At 35.4% G+C, this 21,401-nt stretch overlaps 2 protein-coding genes across 3 annotated transcripts; both read right to left on the reverse strand.

The window, feature by feature from the left end:
- Positions 1 to 608: 608 nt before the first annotated feature.
- On the reverse strand, positions 609 to 4,594 carry LOC122057369 (membrane-anchored ubiquitin-fold protein 3-like). 2 transcript variants are annotated; one of them, XM_042619442.1, is made up of 6 exons: positions 4,439 to 4,567; positions 4,304 to 4,314; positions 4,006 to 4,179; positions 3,648 to 3,884; positions 1,684 to 1,854; positions 609 to 1,139 (listed from the first exon to the last, which is right to left on the reverse strand). In XM_042619442.1, exons 4-6 carry the CDS (start codon positions 3,778 to 3,780, stop codon positions 1,084 to 1,086), a joined length of 360 nt encoding a protein of 119 aa, XP_042475376.1. In that variant the 5' UTR covers positions 3,781 to 3,884; positions 4,006 to 4,179; positions 4,304 to 4,314; positions 4,439 to 4,567; the 3' UTR covers positions 609 to 1,083. The 2 variants fall into 2 exon arrangements, with proteins under 2 accessions (XP_042475376.1, XP_042475375.1); XM_042619441.1 differs by lacking the exon at positions 4,304 to 4,314 and having other exon boundaries at positions 4,439 to 4,594.
- Positions 4,595 to 10,889: 6,295 nt separating this feature from the next.
- LOC122056972 (monothiol glutaredoxin-S2-like) lies at positions 10,890 to 11,440 on the reverse strand. The gene has a single exon (XM_042618953.1). The coding sequence runs from the start codon at positions 11,366 to 11,368 to the stop codon at positions 11,060 to 11,062; it is 309 nt and encodes a 102-aa protein (XP_042474887.1). The 5' UTR covers positions 11,369 to 11,440; the 3' UTR covers positions 10,890 to 11,059.
- Between the last annotated feature and the right edge of the window lie 9,961 nt (positions 11,441 to 21,401).

Raw genomic sequence — 21,401 nt, forward strand, 5'->3', positions numbered from 1 at the left:
CTTTTTTTTTTTTCTTCTTTTAAATTTGAAAATTTCGTTTCTCTTCCCTTTAAATTTCCAAACATGGCCGTTATGTATTGACATCTGAGCAGTATGTAAGTTTATAAAAGGTTACAAAACTTTTTAGACCATTATACAGTCCTAAAAGTGTGTTGGATAATGAGAATTTGAAAAATGGCGATAATTTTTTTTACTAGTCTCCACCATTCCCTTGTCTTTTTGCCTTCTAATTTGTCTCCTCCTTGCCTCTAATCACTATAGAGAGCTATTTTATGAGAAAAAATAGATCAGATATTTTAGTTTCTAAGATGCAGATTGTACACATCTGTGTTACCTAGAGTGAGAGGAGCAATATGTAGCTTCCTTACTGTTAGACCAGAATGAGAATGGGAATGATCTGATCAGGAGGGTGAAATAACAACCAGTGCTTATTAGGATTAACTCTGAGGCTCTAACCATCTCTACAGTGGCACCTGCAGACTGCTATTACTATCACTGATCCATCCTCACAACACACTTTGAATCAACTATGTAAATGAAATTCTGCCGCTAAAATAGTTTCCAACATGATGTGTTACTATTACAGTGATTGCTCTGGAGTCAATAAATGATTAAATGTTGAATTGCATATATTCCAACATGCCTGTAATCAATAAAGATTAAGCCTTGGAATAGGCCATATAAGTTACAATAATCCTCCATGTTTCAAGGATCTTATGACATGATGCCCTCACCATTCACCGACACTGGTAGTGGCTCATTCCCAGTATTTCTGCCAGTTTTAAGAAAGGTCAAACATTTGGTACATATTTTGAGCTACCTTGTACAAGAATGATTACAACATGGAGAATAACAACAAAGGAAGCAAATAAAAATAACAAAAATGGGCCAAATTTGACGACAACTCGGGCCTATTGAACCTAACTAATTTTGTATAGAGAATGGAAAATGCAAATTTTTTTTTTTTTGGAGCAGGAATCTGCAAACGTTTTTTTTTTTTTTTCTTTTCTTTTGGAGGGGGAATCTGCTTAGCTCTCTCAGCAAAGTAGCGATGTGAGTAGTGATGTGAAGGGCTTTGTCTTATTAAAGAATTGTACATGTGCACGCGTTCATCTTCGGCATCTCCTCCTGGTTATTGTCTGTGTTTACAACCAAACAAAACAGAAGAATGTCATTCCCATGGGTTGTGGCACTTTGATGAATATCTTCATAACCTTGAAGGGGAACTAAAACCATATATTAGGGGAAATCATCAGCTATAGCTTACCTACCAAATTTTACATGGTTCAAAAACTGGGTTGATGCAAGTAAACTTAAGTTGTATTGTTTATCAGAGATGGTGTTAAGCACCATGACTCTGGATTCACAGTCTAGAAACTGCAGAGACTGCTAAATAAGGTAGTCCCTAAAGTTGCATAGCAGCCATCATTTACTACAGAAAGAACCCTGCCACACTGCTCCCCTTTCTTAAGGAAACCATGAAGGCATGAAGGAATAGTTGCCAGACCTTTAGGTGCACAGCAGGTGTATTTGCAATGATATTTCATAGAAGGGGGTGGGGGGAGTTGGGAGATGTTCCCTGGTAGTTTTGTCCAGTCCTATCAGAGTTTTTAACTAGTTTAGTAGTATGGTCCTCAAGTGCCCTAAAGACTGAACCTATAGCATACAGGAGACACAATATACCTGTATTCTTCTTGGATACAGAAGGCTGCACCACTACATGCATTGTAATAACTCCACCAGGAAGATCGCCAAAGATTATTCTGGACTCGGCGAGTGTCTTGCTGTTCTCTAAGACTTTCCCAGCGTATATAAGTTTCACATCATTTACTGACTTAGGTACGACTGTTTTTCCTGGCAATGGAGAGGCTTCATTAGGAAACCAGATGATAAAATAGGCATATATAAATGAATTGAAAACATAGCAGAAACTAATTCAGAGGCAATATTGTAATCTCAATCAACTGTCAACAAACGAACTACTACACCGTGGACAATTCGAAGGGATGCTGGATGCTGATGCCCAGTTAGAACAACCAGGAAGATGATATAATTAGTTATTTTAGGTCATGGTGGATTGCATAGTAAGGAAAAGACATTAAAACGTATACATATATTCAGGTCAAATGTCAAGCATCTGTAACTCCATATATATGCAGAAAGTAAGGCAAATAATGCAAGAAGTCACACTTGCGTGCTTATAATTTTGAGCAGAGTTACAAAATGCAAAGTAAATCTCAAACAAATGGACAATCAAATTCTGAAAGGGTAACTTATAGAAAGCTACTTAGTAACAGAAAGGAATTTGAAGATCCAAGCAAGTAAATGCCATTAAAAACAGAGAAAAGCACAATCCCCACTCATTTTTGTAAACAAGCCATATTATAAATTCACTCTAAATGGCTAACCTCACTGATATCAGGATTAAAGAATAGGTAGAGCACCCGAGATGGACAAAATTGGACCATGGGCCAAAGCTCAGAACCAGAGAGGTAGCATTTCTATCAATTGTAACAACTGAAGACTGTCAATTTGTTTCCCTGTTTCTTGTCAAGGTTGTTGAAAAAAAATATTGATGGGGGTACAATGTCTTGTATCCTGTCACATGGATTTGTGGGTTCATTCCAGGATATATGTGAATTTCCATAAAGTCTACCTATATATTGTTGTAATGAATTGTAGTAAGTTCATTCTGTGTAATCTGAGAGAAGTGTGAGGACAAGCGGCTTTAATTCTATTCTCCGTTGACAGTGAAGCAGATCTCATCTCACCGTGGACATAGGAAATCTTGTGGAACCATATGAATCCTTTGATTCCATTTGGTTGCAAAGGGAATTTAAGGGAAAGGAAAGTGAAATTTTCATACTAAAAAGAAATGTTTGTAATCATTATCCCATGCAATCCAATGTGATTGTAGAAACTGCTTAATTTTTTTTAACCATATTTAGTAACAATACATTTTACATGTAATTTTTATTTTACATATTATAGCAAAGGGTTTTGGATGCAAAGTGAAGTGAAAATTTATAACCATATATGGAATGATTTGAAGTTAATGTTATGGTCACATGGGATAATGATTACATATATATTTTTTTTAAGTATGAAAATTTCACTTCCATTTCCTTTAATTCCCCTTGCAACCAAACATAGCCGTTGCATTGCGTGATTATTTTTTGCGAATTCCATTCTTTTCTGCATCGTTTTAGGTTTTCATTTCAACAGATAAATAACTGTACATTTAAGGATTTGATTCTTTACTAAGCCCTAACCGGGTATTCTTTTCTTTTTAAATTCTGCATCTTATTTTTCAATCTCACATCCCCATGGAGAAAGCAAGACATAATTTCAACCTGAAGATAAGTATATGACCAACCATCTGTAAGATACCATACCATACTCTCGTTAATTTTCTGGAAGCTAAAACATGAGATGCAACAAATAAAACTCATCTTTCTGAGGCAATAGCTGAACAAGCAATGCAAGTAATTAACAATGGCAATGAAGAAACTGTAAAGCCAATACTCAATGTCACATCCATAGTCTCGGTGATCATACGGTTCAACAAATTGATCTCAGTTTCCATGAACATCTCAGATAACATCTAATTCAGAGACAAAGAAAAATGCAGGGGAAATATATCAAACCTTGAGGCCACTCGGTCACAAGCCTTTCCTTGAGTGCTGCAATAGTAGTAGATGCAACATAGTTATTATGACCAATATCCGTGCCGTCAAATACGCGGAATTTAAGCTCTACCCGTTCCTCCTCTCCTTCCATTATTTATTTTCTCCTTAAATCAACAAACTTGCAGATACAATTTGACAACAGAGAACCTCTTTCAACAGCAAGAATCAAGTGTAATTAAGTTCCTCTCTCCTGGCCTACACAAACATCCACAGAAATTCAATTCATAAGCGGAAAAGATTTAAAATCCGCCACGAACAAAATTGCAGAACAGAGAAAACTGAAAGGGGGAAAAAGGGGGGGCAGCTTAATCCACACCTTGACATCGAATAATTATTCAATGAGACAAAGAATCTGTCAATGAGTGTGCTACGAGACAACACATCAAGGTCATTTGATTGAAAAGGAAAAGAAGGAAGCCGACGAAGTAAGTACTTCATACGAGCCAATAGCTTGTCCCCCGACAACAACTGCTACCAAAACAAATTAATCCTACAAAGAAGATAAAATAAACTATGTCATCACAGCTTCAAATTCATAAAGAAACGATGAAAAATTAATGAATCATCCATAGATCTGAAAAATTAAGTAGAAAACGAGTCTCGAATTAGCTTACGATCATCGGATCTGCGAGAATCATTCGAAGAAAAAGAACGAAAAGATTAAGAAACCGAAATAGCAGAAGAAGGAAGAAAGAGTCAAAAGAAGAAGCTGGAGTCCAAGATAATCATGAAAGCAATCGTAGAAGTACCTGATCAGGACGCCATTAATACAAGATTCGAGCTCAATTTGAACAGTCTCAAGAGAGAGAGAGAGAATCGATTCAAAGCTTTTAGTGTCGGTGTTCTAGCATTTTTGTCTGAGATTTTGAAAATCGAAACGGATAAATAAGGAAGGCCGAAGTTTTCCTTCACCAGTAGACCGGTTGGCAATTGGTTCGGTTTAAGATACATATATGTACAAATCAAATTTGAACCAAAACCAATAAGATGAGGAACTGGATCCTCTTTGGCGCCATTGGAGGCTTAGCGTGTATCTAACGGCTGGGAGGATCTGAGGGTACATATCCATTTGTTGGGCTGTGCCTGGGTCTTCCCAGTTGTTGGATGCAAGCTGAGCCTCCAATGGCATTAGAGAGGATTTGAATCCATAAGATGAAATGACAAATTTAGTGTTGGGAATTTTTTCTTCTCCATCCAACGGTGAATAAGATGCTAGCATAGGGACGCATGGGAGATTTCATTCGATTGCTCATTTGGTTTGTATATGGCCAAGGATTCTCGGTAATTCGGTTTAACTTATTTGATTTTGTTTGTTTCACTTCTTCGATTTGTATGAGGCAAGGATTGTCTCGTATTGACTTTGAAGAAGCAAGATAAAAAAGAAGAAATGAAAAGAAATGCTGAACTACAGAAGAGAAAATAGAACAATCGACAATAAAAAATGGAGGCAGAAGAGATAAAGTGAACACTAACAATCTTAAAACTCGTGTTTTAATCTTTTAGGGTTTAATATGATTTATGTTCAATTTATATGGTTGCATTTTTTTTTGGTTCTATTCGATTAAAATGATGATTTTTAATCTAAATTAAATTAAATGAAAAAAAAAAGACGAACCTCCTTTTTGTACTGTAAAACATATATGACATATTATCTCTTTTGAAATAAGAAATTATTCTTTCCTATTCGATCAAAGAGCGTTGACACATTAAGGCACTGTTTGATAATATTTTTAAAAATGTGTTTTTACGTTTTTCTGTGCATATTTGATAATCCGTTTCATTCCACCCGTTTTTAGAAACATAAATAAAAATTTATGGCGATTTATGATAGAAGAAACCTGAATGGCGAAACAAGTGTTGTTTTTAGAAACAAGTTTATGCCAAAATATTGGGGAAATACTTGATAAAAAATTGATTAAAAGACAACTCATTTGCCAAACATCAAAAAATCCTTGAAGATCCTTGACGCCATTGTTGGTGTTGTAGGTCTCGATGTGAACAATCAGAGAAATAAGTTTATCAAACACAAAAAAATCCGTTTATGTTCCAAAAAACGTGAAAAATCGTTTATACTGTTTCTAAACACATAAACAGTAGAAATATTATCAAACGAAGCCTAAGAAATATGCATTTTGTCTCTTATAAGATCTTTCATTCATTTCTTCTCAATCCTTGACTTTTTTATGTATAATCTTTTTTTGACGTTCTTATCCTATCTTTATTTTTGATATATCATCTTTAATGATATTTCGAACCACCCCTATATTGATGTTTCTCTCTATCCATTTTTGTTTTTTTGGTTTCTACCCATTCCTGCTCTTCATGTATCATCATTTGTAGTTGTTTTTGTTGATTAGAGAGTTAAGGACCGTTAGATATGTACCAATGGTTATTTAGACTTGTGATCTCGTGGTTGGTGGGCAACTGCATCAAGAGAAAATGATAGCGCAACGAAGCGTGTAAGACAACAATAGCAGCATCCTTGCTGTGGAGTGGGGACCCACAACACAATTAAGTGGGCCGAAATGGTATTGGGGCCCACTCTAGTGTTGCGATTCTCACTGTAAGCGTGCGTTGGGAAGGGTTGCCCATGCATCGGGGTGTTTCGTGTCACTTGTACGTATTGGCGTGGATACACACGCTGTGTAAGCCACGTGGACAGAGGGGGCCCACTTAGGTCGGGGTTTGGTGTAAAGAGCTCTTTCTTGTGTTTCAAGGTTGGAAAATGGAAATGGTCCCGGAGCTAGTGGGTCCCATTTATTGTTGGTAGCGGGTCAGGATTACTAGGGGAATTAAGTCCTTAAATGTGAAGAAAATCGATAGTCAAAGACGAAAGAGATTAAGTGAAAATTGAGATCTTGGAACTTGTATTTTAAGCTTTTGGGTTTTAATATGGTTTAGGTTCAGTTTGAGGTTGGTTTACATAGGTTACACTTCATTCGATTGGATTTAAATAAACAATTTTTAACTTAAAACTGAATCGAATGAAAATTCAATTTTCAAATCCAAAACCTAACTGATTTTCCTTTTAGCTTGATTTTATTTGGTTCTAAATGGCCTCTCTTAGTTTCATTTCTAGTTCTATTGACACCCTTAATTTAAGGAATTGGATCGGGCTATTTTTTTGTTTAAGGCGAAAAGAACATTACCTGGTCGTGTCGTGTGGCCCTTGCGCGGCCACACCTAGACACAGGGGGTGAAATGATGACCCGACCTCTTTGAAATACAAATACCCATCCCTTGCTACACTTCATATAATGCTAAATCCATTTTTATAGTAATCTATATGAATAGAAAGATCTCATTCTTCTAGGGAACATCTAAAAAATTGAGGGACAATAACATTGCTATAGATGCAAGTGCTACGTGGATTGTTACGAAAGATTGCTACCTTAAGGAGGCTTGATCAATTAAAAATGAATGATGGGAAGTGTTCGCCTTGCCTTGAGGGCTTATGGGTTTGTGCGCACCCCTATGTGCCTTTTCAATTCATTGGCCTTGCATTGATGCAAGAGCCATATGACTAGATAGCATAAAAAAATGCAGAGGCCATTTGACATATTATTAAATCTCTCTTTTAATCAACAAAATGACAGAAAATCAATAAAACTTACTTTTGTAGCAACATCTCAAACAAAACTTTCAACCAAAAAGAGAGAAAAAAAAAAAAAAAATCTGGGAATCGAATAATTGAAATGAAAATTACTGTGAACAATGGGAGTTCCAGATCCATCCTCCCATGGCAGAAGTGATGACAAATGTACTTCGAGGCTCTTGTCTTCTGAGCATAGGAAGGACCATCCTCCTATCTGCCATGCTATTATTTTTTTTAATTTTTTTATTTTTATACCTTTGAACCGACTAATCCCTGGGATCACTGTGATATCACTTACATAAAACTGGGTCAGTCCGAGACGAAAATTCTCATGCGATAACCCCAAGAATTTAGGTGCAACAGTGAAGGTTTGATCATAAGACCTCGCTTCCTAAGGCGGAGTATCGTACTATCATGCTATCACAACTCTTAATTGGACAAAAAGAAAAACTTTGATTGGTGACCCAAGATAAAGTAACCCAGACATGTGTTGAAAACCTGAAAGCTTAGCTTTCTCCCAACTTGGATCAAAGCTTTATTATACACAAATTCCCAACTCAATTTTGAGGATCTTACCTTCTAGACATGTTCCCCTTAGAGAGATGATTCACGTTAATCATTACCACAAACTTCAACTACCATTACATATCCTCATTCCCCTCTGCAATCAAACTCCATTAGACATGGATTAGTTTTCTCACCCAAGCAAAATTGCCTGTGACCTTTTAGTTTCGGAATAACTTTCACCTCTATTTCATTCTTTACAAATTTCACAAGACTGTAAAGCAGACACTAGAGAAGTGAGGTCTAAAAATTTATCACAGATTGGTGTAAGTACTTGAACTAAAGAAGATATTCTCAAAGTATCTCCATCAAATGACAAAAATCATGTTGACAATATAGTTGATTGTTATTAATTTTCGCGGAAAATAACCTCTCCACGATGTAGGGGTAAGACTATGTACATTATGACCCTCCCTAGATCCTGTAGAGGCAGGAGCCTCGTGCACTAGGTATGGCCTTATCCTAGTAACATACTATGAAAGAAAGAAACAGTGTTGGCAAGCCACCCAAATCCCTCAAAGATGCATCTAACAGAATTTAAGAAGGTAGAGAAAAATATTGATCATAAACATCTGATATTAAAATCAGTGAGCCAAATTAAAGAAGAGTCGGTGCATAATAAGCATAACTGAATAAAGAAGTTTCAACTCAAGTCAAGGAGGTATTGTCCCACTTAATAGGGATCCATTTTTTCAGCTACTAGTTCTGCATTTTATTAAAGGGAAGAGGTTTTTTAGGTGGTTCACCTGGAAAAGAATCTCTCAACGGCCTCAAATATCTACGTGACAGTCTAGATGGAACCCAATTTTGTAGACAAGTAAACCCCAAGGTCTCCCGTTGAGGTCTGAGAGCTATGGGGGTTGGAAGTTGGAACTCTAGTGGTTGCAGTAGTAGACAATACATTTATAACACTAGTAACTAGGTGGTGCGCATGATAGCATATATGTCGGCCGGTTTAGTTCGCTTTCAGGGAAAAGTTTCTCCACCCGCTTGAATAGGACACGCTAGCACTTTTGTCTGTAGCTCTCTTCTTCTCATTTGATTGCTACCCACCAATGTATGATACTGTTTTATCACTTGGCATTTGTGTGTTCCTTTATATTGTTTGCACAAGAATATACCTTCTCCCTTATATATATGTTTGCTTGCATTTATTGGAATCTTTTCATACCAATGGGTGCATGAGGGAATGATGAGGGAGGAGAGAATGTTAGAGAAGAACAATGATTTTGAACTCGGAATCAGGGTTGAATAGGTCCTAACATCATGCAGATTTTGGTTTTAATGGGTCCCAAAAACCCTAGAATCGGTTGCTCTTGAACATTCATGATCGGGATCAGTAACAATAAATTCTTATCTGAATCGATTGATATAATTCTGATTTTTAAAACAATGGAAGAGAGAAAGAATATGAGAGTGATGCACACACATCATTTTCCCTTATTTTATTCAAGGATGGCATACTATATCATTATGTATTCTTGAAAAGGTGATGGCGATTCTCTACCACTGGATGAAAATTTTAAGGATTGTTTAACAAGAAAAAAAAATTTAGGGCAAACTATTGGAGAATTTTTAGCCATATGATGCTCATGAGGCCGATCTAAATTGTTGATTTGATAGATCAATCTCTTGATTGGTCATATGTCAAATTTTATGATCCAACTCAACCATATGACTTGCCTTTATATTAAAATTTCCTTCTATATTTTGGATTGTTGATCTATGATGCAACTTTTTTGCTCTTATTTTCACTAAATTCTACACACATGGATAGGAGTTGATTAACCCTAAGTTAATGCTAAAAACCGAATACATGGCACATGGTAGTTCATTATAGGGGGTTGCAATTTGGGCCTCAAAACCCTAGCCCACCATAAATTGTCGTATTTCAAGCTAGGCCCAACCCCATTCAAAGCCCATCCGAAGAAAGCATAAATGTATGTTGGAATAAGGGGTGTATGATTTCCCACACCTTTTTACAACCAAACTATGTAGGGTTTTTGTTGATACGATATTTTCTCTCTAACCATGTGGGTCTTTTATTGAACTTTCATATGTCCCGTGATTGATTTATGGTAAGAGATTCCCTTGTGCTATTGATATGGAAATCCTAATAAATAATAGCAAAAATGGTGGAGATGGGACCTAAAACTAGGCAAAGCTTTGATATATGATCAATTCAAAAGGAGGGCTTCCTACCCAATAGTTTGTTGGACTAGAGGTGGCTTCCATGTGACTCAGAAAAGTCCAATTTTTTCCTTGACAGAGGCAATATAAATCATATTTTCCCATCAAGTTAAATATAGTACATATAGAAAGGTAAAAACCCTATCAAACAGAACTTAACCTAATTAAAATATGAGAGAAGGTTCCTCATGCATCAATTGTAGTACAAAGAATGATATCATCTAGAGAGTGCATCAAATAGGCCAGAACACAAGAGAAAGTATCAGTGCGACCCCTACATCTCATTATGTGAGATGGCGCATACTGAAATTTGCACTTTGGTGTAGTGCACTTCTTAATTCTCTTAAAAAATTTTTACAATCTGCAACACCTATAATTAAGTTACTACATTCAACTACTATGCTTAGTTCAACCACATATTACCTCAAGCATGCCCTAACACTTTCATATATACTATCCTATGTAACCTGTTGGTGCCATTATTCAGATCCTACACATTCTTAATGTTCCCTTGTAATGTACTTAAATGTATCCACAAGACACTATAGTTTGAAAATTTTGAGTATAATGGCACAATAGATCTTTTCTCTCTCTCTCTCTCTCTCTCTCTCTCTCTCTCTCTCTCTCTCTCTCTCTCTCAAATATTCTCAAGGGGACACCACTAAGATTTAATTTCTAAAACCCTTGATTTGATTTAGGCATCCTTGTCCCCAAAAAGAATCTTTCAAGACTAAAAGGGGAAATGCAAGACATAATTATACTTCAAAAGATAGTATTCAAAATCTAAACTTTACCACTTTCAGTCCTCACAGTAAGAAGATAGCTGAAACAATGGTAAACAAAACTAAGAATTATGGAAAATCTCACTTTTATTATCAGTTACTTATAAAGGTGGTTACATGTAAAAATTAAGGGTATATTATATTATCTATGTATATTATGGCTGGTACAAAAACCGGGCGTATAGAGCTTATTTTCTAACATGGTATTAGAGCCTAATAAAATTCGAATAGCAACATTATCAAACCCATATTGCATTAGCTCGGATGAGCATTTCTTTCAGAGTACCATTCATTTGACGCTCCATGACCTCATTTGCTCCACCAACCAATGTTCCACCGATGAACACAATAGGAACGACGGGGTTACACCCTAGCCTGGTGAGTGCCCTCTCCAATTCGCGTCCTCTCGGGTCCTCATCAAGCTCATGTACTAAAGGGCTTGCCCCGAAGCCGGAGATGAGAGTCTTGATTGAATGGCTCATGCAGCATGAGCTCTTGCTGAAGATCACCACTGGCTTTTGCTTGGATAACAACAACAGCCTCTCCATTCTCACAACTCTATAAATAGAGAAATTAGTATAGAATAAGAACTTGATAGAAGACTAGCTAGCTCTGGTCTTAGCTGTGAGGAACTATAGGTCCAATGAAACCTATTTATACAAGGTGGTCAGGCTGATCAACTTCTTTTCTTTTGTCCTTCTCCACTCTCCAGTCTTCCATCACCCATAAAGGAAAGAATGTTAACTTTATAGATATTATTTTGGTGGATTCTCATATTAGAGACTTATTACTAAGTTGCAAATTTAGCAAATCACCATCTATCAATGAGATTGTGATGTGATACGAAGGTTAATATCTATGACTAATGTGACGATAGTGATCTTACGTTTCATTGCGCATCTTGTACAATAACAAAATCACCCTCATGACCCTCTTTATTTAGAATCGAATTATCTCTTCATCATGTTTTCGTCCATTTACAATAGAGTGTGGAAGTTAATGATGGCATAAGAATACTCCAATCACAGGGTCACGTCATCACCAGTGGTGAAGAAATTCTTCTTCCTCTATAAGTGAAAGAAAACTTATAATAATCATTTAATAAGAATACTCGAAAATGTTGAAACATGACCATGTATGAAAACCAATCCCTTCTTTTTAATTTATGTATGAAAGGACTACTAAGTATTCCCTTTCCCTATCTTGGAGCATCTGCTGACGTGGAGAAGAGGGTCATTGGGTTGGGTTAATCCAATTGGTACGACCCCTTTTTCCACCACAAGATTCGCATCCAATTGAAGACAGGGAAGGGAAAAACAAGGAAGAAAAAGAAGTGGAAGATTGGATAGAAGGACCAGCTTATGAAAAACATGTCACATTTTTTGGCATTGGGAGTATGGACAAGGGTTATGACATATTTGGGCCCCATTTGTCCTATGACATTGAGCCATGTAATATAACCCATTTGGGCTACAAATGAACTGGGCCACAATCAAAGTGGTCCAATTAATGACTTTGAACAATCTGAAGTCACCATCTCTAGTACTCCCATTAGTCCTAAACCTACCACACTCCTCCCTTTTTTTTCATTTTTGGATAAGGAAAAGTTAAAGTTTATGTGCACATATATGGGAAGGACCACACACACACAGAGCGCACATATATGGGAAGGACCACACACACACACACACACATATAATTTTGAGGATTGGGAAGTACAATCTAGGGTAACTTAGGGTTTATGGCTCATGGGAGAAAAAAGATTGTTACGCTCCTCTTGTACAGATTCTTTTATACCCTTTTTACATAATAAACAATTAATGTATGTACATGACTGCTTTTCATTCATCACGAAAATATAGAAATGGTATTATATAGGGTCATCCCACTTATGTTTGTCTGATACCTGAAGTGACACTCGAACAAGTACATGATTGTGTATAAATTTAATAGATTGGTTTTCATACACGGTCATATATGAACACAGTGAACACTTCAACTTTCTGATAAGAGTATGAGAATCGAGAATTCCTATCCAACAATAAAGATATTGACTGTATTCATATAAAGTTGTATATGAAACCTTCCACTTACTATTGTCATGTGATAGATCAGATCAACCTTAAATTTTGTGGACAGATAAACCCCAAGGTTTCCTCTTTTCTTTATATGTCAAGTTTCAATTCGAATAGAGTTTATTAAACAATAAAACAAATACAGGTGAATTAAAGGGAAAAAGATTGATGCCTAGTTGCTTGTGTCTGCATTAGCGTGGGAGCTAATGAGAGGAGGGGCCAAGACATTGGTCATATGGATAGCGTAATGATTTCACCCTCCTTGTGAGAGAGTGCAAGCTATACACAACTTAATTAGTAGAGATTCTTGGCCAAAAATAAAAAATCATTACTCAATAGAGTACACGTGCATGGACATACATAAGAATGTTGGTCAATACATGATGATATATTATTGAGTTTAGCTCTAAATTTTAATATATTGTATATCTCAACCATTTCCTTGGTATCCAATGGTTGGATTCACCATTTGATCTTTCCACATAGTGGAATTAAGTGCTCAAACACAACCACTTCTATTGGCCAAAGATATTTTGTCATATATATAATATCGTTATAAATTAATAAAAAAATAAATTCATTTATTTTTATTTAAAAAAAAAAGAGTGGAAAATAGCATATAGGAGTACATGATGATTGCAATTGATAGATATACCATAGCACATGAACTTTCATATATATATATATATATATATATATATATATATAGAGAGAGAGAGAGAGAGAGAGAGAGAGAGAGAGAGAGAGAGAGAGAGAGAGAGAGAGATTTTGCAGTAGAACTTTCATATTTCTTTGAGAATATATGATATGTGATGTCTTTTCCAAAAATTCTCTACATTTGCAAATTGTTAGCAGGAGGAAAATACAAAAGTTTGTGTGAAATTGACATTGACAATAATAGGTAGCTGTTATTTGTTTTCTTGCGATTTTTTTTTTGGGTACGAAAAGACACTCTGCAAGTGGGGGTATATAGATTCATAGATTGAGACCTATAAAGGCAGATGCAATAATACAATTTTTGCGAGATCCACCAGGTAGAAAGTCATCCAAAGACCCATATGAAGGTGACCTAATGCCCATTTAGAGATAATATGGGCACAACTATTATCATCTTTACAATCAATTGTAAAATAGTAAGATTGAAAGGAAAGAGAGAGAACTCCAACACTGGGGAAGTGATTAGATATATATATATATATATATATATTTCAAATTCTACCAAAAAAAGTACACTAATGAAGTACTGGATAGATCAATCTAGAAGTGATATCATGCAACATTCTACCTCCCTCCCCACACCTTCACCCCCACCCCCACCCCCAACCGCCCCCACCCCCAAAAAAAAAAAAAAAAATCATGCAACATCTTACATTGACTAAGTTTCATTATTTTAGGTCTTGAATAAAACAAAAAAGTAAAAAAAATATCTTACCCTAAGGACAATACTTTGGAGTTTGGACATGTTTTAACTTGAAAATCTTGATAAATGCATAGATGTTTTAACTAAATAAAAAAAAAAGTGAATTATTATTATCACAAGGTTCTGTTATTTTTCCAAACATCAAATGACATATATTCCACTTTATAGATTGTTAGATAGAGGGAGAGAAAACATAGTATTGATTAGCTATATGTCCAATTTGAATCTAGTTCAATTAAATACCTCTTCTTGTATTAGCAAACATCCCATGTATGTCCATACATGTGTATTAGTACTCTAGATATTACTATGCACTCTCCCAGTTTTAAACATGAACATTCGATTTAGATTAAAAGAACCGTGAAAATGGATTGCTTATATTTGTCATGTGATTTCAAGAAACATCACATTCTGTTGTGTTATAGGGAATGTGAAATTGTAAGAGAATTCCCCTCTCTCTCTCTCTCTCTCTCTCTCTCTCTCTCTCTCTCTCTCTCTCCTCACCAAATGACCTCTCTACACCATATGTACATAACCGTTTATTTTTTCTTCATTGATGTGTTCCCTTATATCAGTTGCTCAGAAAACCATATCCAAAATACAAATATACATCTTCTTTTAATATATAATTAATGTATTGGGAAAATGTCGGGTATGCTGCCGATATCAAGTATGCTAGCACCCATTGTGTCTATCTTTCTCTTCCCTTTTTTTGAAATGATACTCATATCCTTCCTAAATGATACTTCATCATGTGATCCTATTGCTGCTATCTACCACTATACTTGATATCGGCGGTGTACCTATCCCTCTTCCGTATGTATTATACCCTTTTTTTCTTTTTAGAAATGTATTATACCCAAATTTACAATTGTATAATGAGAACATGTAGCAAGAAATGGTGATGTCCATTTTCCTTCTTTGTTGACTTAATTGATCTCTAGTGGTTAACTTGTTAGTGAAAGTTGTGTTTACAATTGTATGTTTAGGAAAGTTATTGGTTTCGTCTATCCCCTTTCTTGGAAGGCCCCGATAATGATATGTACAATGGGTTTTGCATATTCCACTTCTTGATTTCTTGTCCTATGCACTGAAACCTTATGTAACTCATGTTTTCCATTTGAATGAATTAACCCTAAAAAAAAAAAAAAAAAGCCAACTAATTCAACATAACCCACATCCCCATATACTCTTCTTTGTTTATTATCTCTTTGGTCAGATCTTGTTATAATGCCCTTAATAGTTCAATCATAAAACACATATGGTTTAATGAAGCAGACATAAATCTGAAGTTGCTTCCACTCATCTATTATAATGGTTTCATTGGAATCAATGCCTGTCCTTGGATTTGGTTAGCCAAGATATTAATGATAAAGTGATCAAGTTAAAATAAGCATCGAATGTGGGTCCACTAAGAAGGCACCAAATGTACAGCCAGGATATTACATCCCATCATCTTTGCATGATGGAAGGAAATTCTTGGCCAGATTCTAAGCAATTTCAGTGGAAAAATCTTCACCTTTGATTCGCTCATGTACCATACATGTACTACTCTAACAAGGAATTTAGAAAAAAAAGAAAAAGGAAAAATGAACTCTGTTCGGAGTGCAACGTACGTTAATGCTTTTTTGACTTCAGCTCTTTCCTCTCTCAGTGAAATGATCGGCCTATCCCTTTATAAAATGGAAAATGATGTTTTATGGATGCTTTCTTGTATGTTCCTATTGGCCTTTACATGCGTGCAGTAATCACAATTATCATAACGGTACCTAAATGCGTTGCCTCTACATCAGCATGGGGTCAATGGAGAAGCAAATGGGCATAAATAGGGGGTGGGTTTTTGGGTTACACTGGGGTGGGTGCTTCATTTCATTGCCTTCTGTGTTTGGGAGCAAGGACTGCCTGAGTCTTGACTAGGGACTATTCATTTCCCCTAATTAGTTAGGGAGAAAATGAACTATGTTTTGGAACGTAGAGTACACTAGCAGCTCCATGAGACTATCTCTCTCCTCTCCCCTATGAAATAAATGTCCACCCCTCTATTGTAGGAGAAGAGAGATACACTCAGGAAGTGCTACGTATGGTCCTGCACAAAGAACTTAATTTGCCCTTGTGTGGTAAACTATCAGGTAGCACCAATGGAAGCGGGGGACGAGACATGATACTAGAAGGGCAAAGGGTCATTTCAAGGAGGTGAAAGAGAGATAGAAACAGTGGACGATGTAAGAAAAAAAAGAATAAGTTTTAAACGCATTAAAACGTGAAACGTGTCTTATTTTTCTAGGAAAAGATTGGGTATACTGCCGGTATATCGATATCTGTTTCTAACTCTCTCCTCCCCCTTGGAATGGCCCCTATGCCTCTCCCATTGATTGATTCGTTAGTTCAAGAAAGCCTATGACATACCTAATTAACATCCTCTCTATTTTTTTTTTTTTTGGTGAGATAAATGATATTTCTTAAAAACTTAAATCATGATTGAATATAGAATTTCAACTAATCATTTACATCTATAGATGAATATGCATTAAAATATATATATATATATATATATTCAAATTTTCAAGTAAACAAAATGGAAGAACAAAAACTATTGTATAAAACTATCAGGTTTTACTTGTATTTTATTATACAAGTAAAATCTAGTATAGATCATTTATATATATTTAATTTATTTTTGGTTGAAAATATTATTTAAGAGACAATGTGTAGGAACTGTCTGATTAAAGATGTTCGTACATTGCACAAAACTTGTTGTATCGAATATCAATTATGATCTATTTATTTCATTAAAAAAAAATACTCTTAATTAAGTTTAGTATTTAGGAGGGAAATTTGACAAATGATTTATTCATGAAGTATAGATAAATAATCTCTCTATTGTATTATGTAAATTAATGAAATATAATAATTTTGATCATTAAATACCTAAAAATAGGTGAAACGATATGAATCACATAATATGATGAAATCATTAAAGCAGATTTGTAGCTCACACAACAATTTAGGTAGGGCCCATCTCAATCTCAATTCTCTATCATGGATCCTACCCTTTTGTTTGTAAATCATCGTTCTTGATCCGATAAGAAATACGGATATCGATCTTTATTCTTTAAGTGTGTGTGTGTGAGAGAGAGAGAGAGAGAGAGAGAGAGAGAGAGAGAGAGTGATCACGTGGGTTTGGATTTTCATTTTGGAAGTCAACCTCAGCTTTAAGGGGCGTTTCGTCATTGTGGGAATCTTTCAGAAAATCATGGTTGGGTGGGGTGCATCTTCTTTTTCATTTCTGATGATAACCTCGACGGAGAAAGAAAAAAAAAAATAACGTTAGAGGGAGGGAGAGAAACTCCTGCATTCCCTTACCCAACCCTCTCGGATTCTCTATCCTCCCCACCTCTCTCTCTCTCTCTCTCTCTCTCTCTCTCTTTATTACTTTTTTTTTTTCTCACACTCGTTTTGTTTAGGGGAAAGGTTTCTACCATCCAAGGTGAAGATAAAATCTCTTCAACGAAGATGATAAGGAGCTATAATTATTCTCATAGAATAATAAATCTCATCATTAACTTTTATATCTTATTTAAGAATTTTTTTTAAAAACAAATCGAAATTGGCCCGACAAGAAATTCTGCCGATCTGATTAGTTTCATTAGTTGATTTTTTTTTTTGTTTCCAAATTGACACCTTTAATTTTACGCATGTGATATTAGTAGTCGAAATCAACAAATTATGATGCCTGACAAAGAATCATACATTGTGGAGATAAAAGATACACAAAGAAGTGATACGATAAAGTAGATGCACAGGGAGTGCAAAAGATGAGAGCACAGATAGGGGAGAGTTGTAGAGAGTTGCGAGTCAGTTATTATTGATGAAGAAGATGAATCCTCTACACATATGTTCATCTAAAGGTAAATCTCGTGAATGATCGTGCAAAATTCTCATTTATGAATTGGTGGGTGTAGAATAAAAAGGAAATGCGACTGCATAGTAGCATCTTATATTGGAGACTTGATGGAATAGATGATCTTGAAACAAGTATCTTCTTCATTAGACAAAGCATCAAGGCATTTTAGAAAAAGGCTTGAATAATTTGGCTTTTTTGCTTTTTAATTGATAAGATACATGCAAAATTAGCATAATAGAAGGCAAAGCTCATCTCTCTTGGCGACAAGCCAACATTCCTCAAGTATGTCATCTATATTCTTATACATATTTTGGCATCCATATATTTCTGTAACTTCATACTTAGATATGTGCAAGTCAAATAGAGAGTAAGCATGGCATCACATATTAGACTTAGTTAAGTACATTTCTTACAAACTATATTAAGTTTCTCTCTCTCTTTCTCTCAACAACAACAACAACAACAATATCTTAAGCCTTATCTCAACTTTATGGGGTTGGCTACATGGAGATTCTAAGTAACGATGGGCGTGAAAATCCATGTAAAAATATTGACGTGTTATGGTTAATTAGAATAAGTGTCGATTGTCAACTTGACGCACCACTACCAATTAATCACAGGCAACGACAGATTATAATAAGGTATCGACTGTCTACTTGGTGTACCATATAAATCAGTCAAGCCAAAGCAACCTACATGCATTACATCCACCACCAAGACAATCCATTACCCAACCTACTTTTATGAAAGGTGGAATGAGATAACGAATCTTGACAATCCCGGTAAGCACAAAAAATAATAAGAAATAAAAGTATGCACAAAAGGAAAATTTCTTTAAATTTTTGTGTCAATCCATATTTCAATCTATGACCCAATGACCATCCAAGAGAATTACATAATTCAAAAGTTCTCAAATAAAGAATGATCGGATTCAGATTGAAAGAGCTAAAACCAATTAAGTCTCTCTCTTCTACCTAAAAAAATAAAAAGCCTCTCTCTCTCTCTCTCTCTCTCTCTCCAACCAGTCCCTTGCTGCGATTGGTAGTCATTTTGTTCCAAAAATGATGTTTCATGTCAAAATTAAAATTTTCCAATTATGTGTCAAAATTTCATTGTGGAACGAAACTCAAATGTTAGAACATGATTACCATATTCCAACATTTCTGAATTTTTTTTATCCGATTCATTTAAAAAGAAAAAAAAAAAAGAGGAAAAAACAAACCATAAATATCAAACGGAAAATTCTACTTCTTTATATCAGTAAAATGTAAACAAGACTATATATATATATATATATATATATATATAAGAAGAGGAGAGAACTTGTAGAGAGAGAAAGAGGTTTGGGGAGTGACAGAGTGGGGGTTTGGGGCTGTTTCTTTAAACCTTTACAACAAGACAATACAAGACAAAGAAAGAAAGAAAGATTGGTGCCTTGGTGGTTTCACATGTCAAGCAAAAAGGGGAAGACAAGAGAGGTGGACCTCTAATATAATAAATTATCCAATCCAAATTCAAGTTGATCGGCTTCTTTCTTTATCATCCGGTATTCTTGTTCTTGAACCTTTTGACTTTAATTCTCCATTTTTAGGTTATTCTTAACTTGATGATTAAAATTTTGACATTTTTCGGTGGTTTTGTGATTCCTTCTGTCTGAATTTGCTTGTGAATCTATATTTCTATTTTAATTTTAATCAATCCATCACGTGTTAATTTCACAACTGCGTGTCAAAAGCTTGCCCTGCACTAATAGTTTCTTATTGGAATTGATTAGTTAAATCCCTAAATTGAACCGACCGGTTAGTAAATGATCAGGTGCTTATACCAATGATCCCAGATAGGGGTGTCAACGGAGGATCTAGCTCTTCTCCAACGACTACACCCTCCAATGATCCATCTAAGGGATGGGAGGCCTTAGTCATGCATCCCAACACCTACCAACACCTGGGGATACTTGTCCAAACTCTGTCAACCCATGGATGGATTATTGGAGGGTCAGTGGTGTTGGAGAGGATTTTTTTCCATCAAGGATTGGTTTAGCCTGGTTTTGGTCTTGGTTAAATTGGTTTTGATGTAGAAATGATGAGATCGAAATTGAACCCATAAGGAAATTTCCGTTTCAATGCGATTTAATTTTGATTTAGATTTGGTTTCTTATATCGATTTATAATCGAGTTGGTTTTGGTTTTTTTGCCCGATTTGATTTGATTTTTCATACAAATTAATACAAAACTATGAATTTTAGAATGTTTCCGATTTCATACTGGTTCGCTTTCGATTTTAATCCAGGTTTTGAATAGATTCTGGTCTGGTTTAGGGTCCATTCAGTTTATGGTGCAATTTGATTTTTTTGGGATTACAATATCTCAAACCAAAACGGGTCCAATAAGGCTTCAATTTGGTTTGATTTGACTGGTTTTACCGGTTCAATTTAGGTTTTGATACCCTTATACCCAGATATATAGTTGGTGCATAAAATTATCCCTCAACTACCTGTGAAATAAAAAAATCTCATTCATGTTGATACCCTAATACGCACTCAGATCTCTCATCCCAGTATTGGACAAGGGTCATGTGACCAGATAGCAATCTTTTACCCAAACTTTTATTATGGGGGTAAAGAGCTTCACCAACGGTGATGTGACATTACATTAGAATTTGGTTTCATCATTAATTCTCATTCTTAACCGATCAATGGTCTGAAAATCCTTTCTTCCAGTCCAATGAGAGTTAGACATGGTGGCCAGTGGGTGAAGAGAAAAAGGTTGATAAAGAGATTCTATTTCCAAATGGGCTATTCCAAATCAGCATCAACTGATATGGATCAATCTGATTTATAGCCCAATATATACTGCCAATCTTCCCTTAAATATCCATCTATATCAGGCTATGTCCAATCCAATCTGTGTGATGTGATACCCAATTTGAATTCTTGGGTTCCAATTCTGTTTTCCATCTACCTTTCTATAACATTGTTAGTAAGAAATTAAATCTCATTTTCCCTCCTAATAACTATTGTTAGTAAGAAATTAAATTTCAAATTCAATCTATAATTATCCCAAATGCACATATGGAAGAAATATTTTACTACAAAATCTTACCTTAATAATTAGCATTCCTTTCCATTTTATAAATCCAGCAATACCTATTTATAGTTGTATTTAAAAAAATATATATATTGT

This window comes from Macadamia integrifolia, chromosome 12, assembly GCF_013358625.1.
Source record: "Macadamia integrifolia cultivar HAES 741 chromosome 12, SCU_Mint_v3, whole genome shotgun sequence".
NCBI lineage: Eukaryota > Viridiplantae > Streptophyta > Magnoliopsida > Proteales > Proteaceae > Macadamia > Macadamia integrifolia.

Bases quoted from the DNA above. Each gene is read 5' to 3' on its own strand.
- LOC122057369 (XM_042619441.1), bottom strand. From the start codon at position 3,780: ATGGAAGGAGAGGAGGAACGGGTAGAGCTTAAATTCCGCGTATTTGAC. The intron at 1,855-3,647 runs GTTTGATATATT...CTCCATTGCCAG, and splicing joins TGTGACCGAGTGGCCTCAAG to GAAAAACAGTCGTACCTAAG. The intron at 1,140-1,683 runs GTATATTGTGTC...TTGTAAACACAG, and splicing joins TGTATCCAAGAAGAATACAG to ACAATAACCAGGAGGAGATG.
- LOC122056972 (XM_042618953.1), bottom strand. From the start codon at position 11,368: ATGGAGAGGCTGTTGTTGTTATCCAAGCAAAAGCCAGTGGTGATCTTC.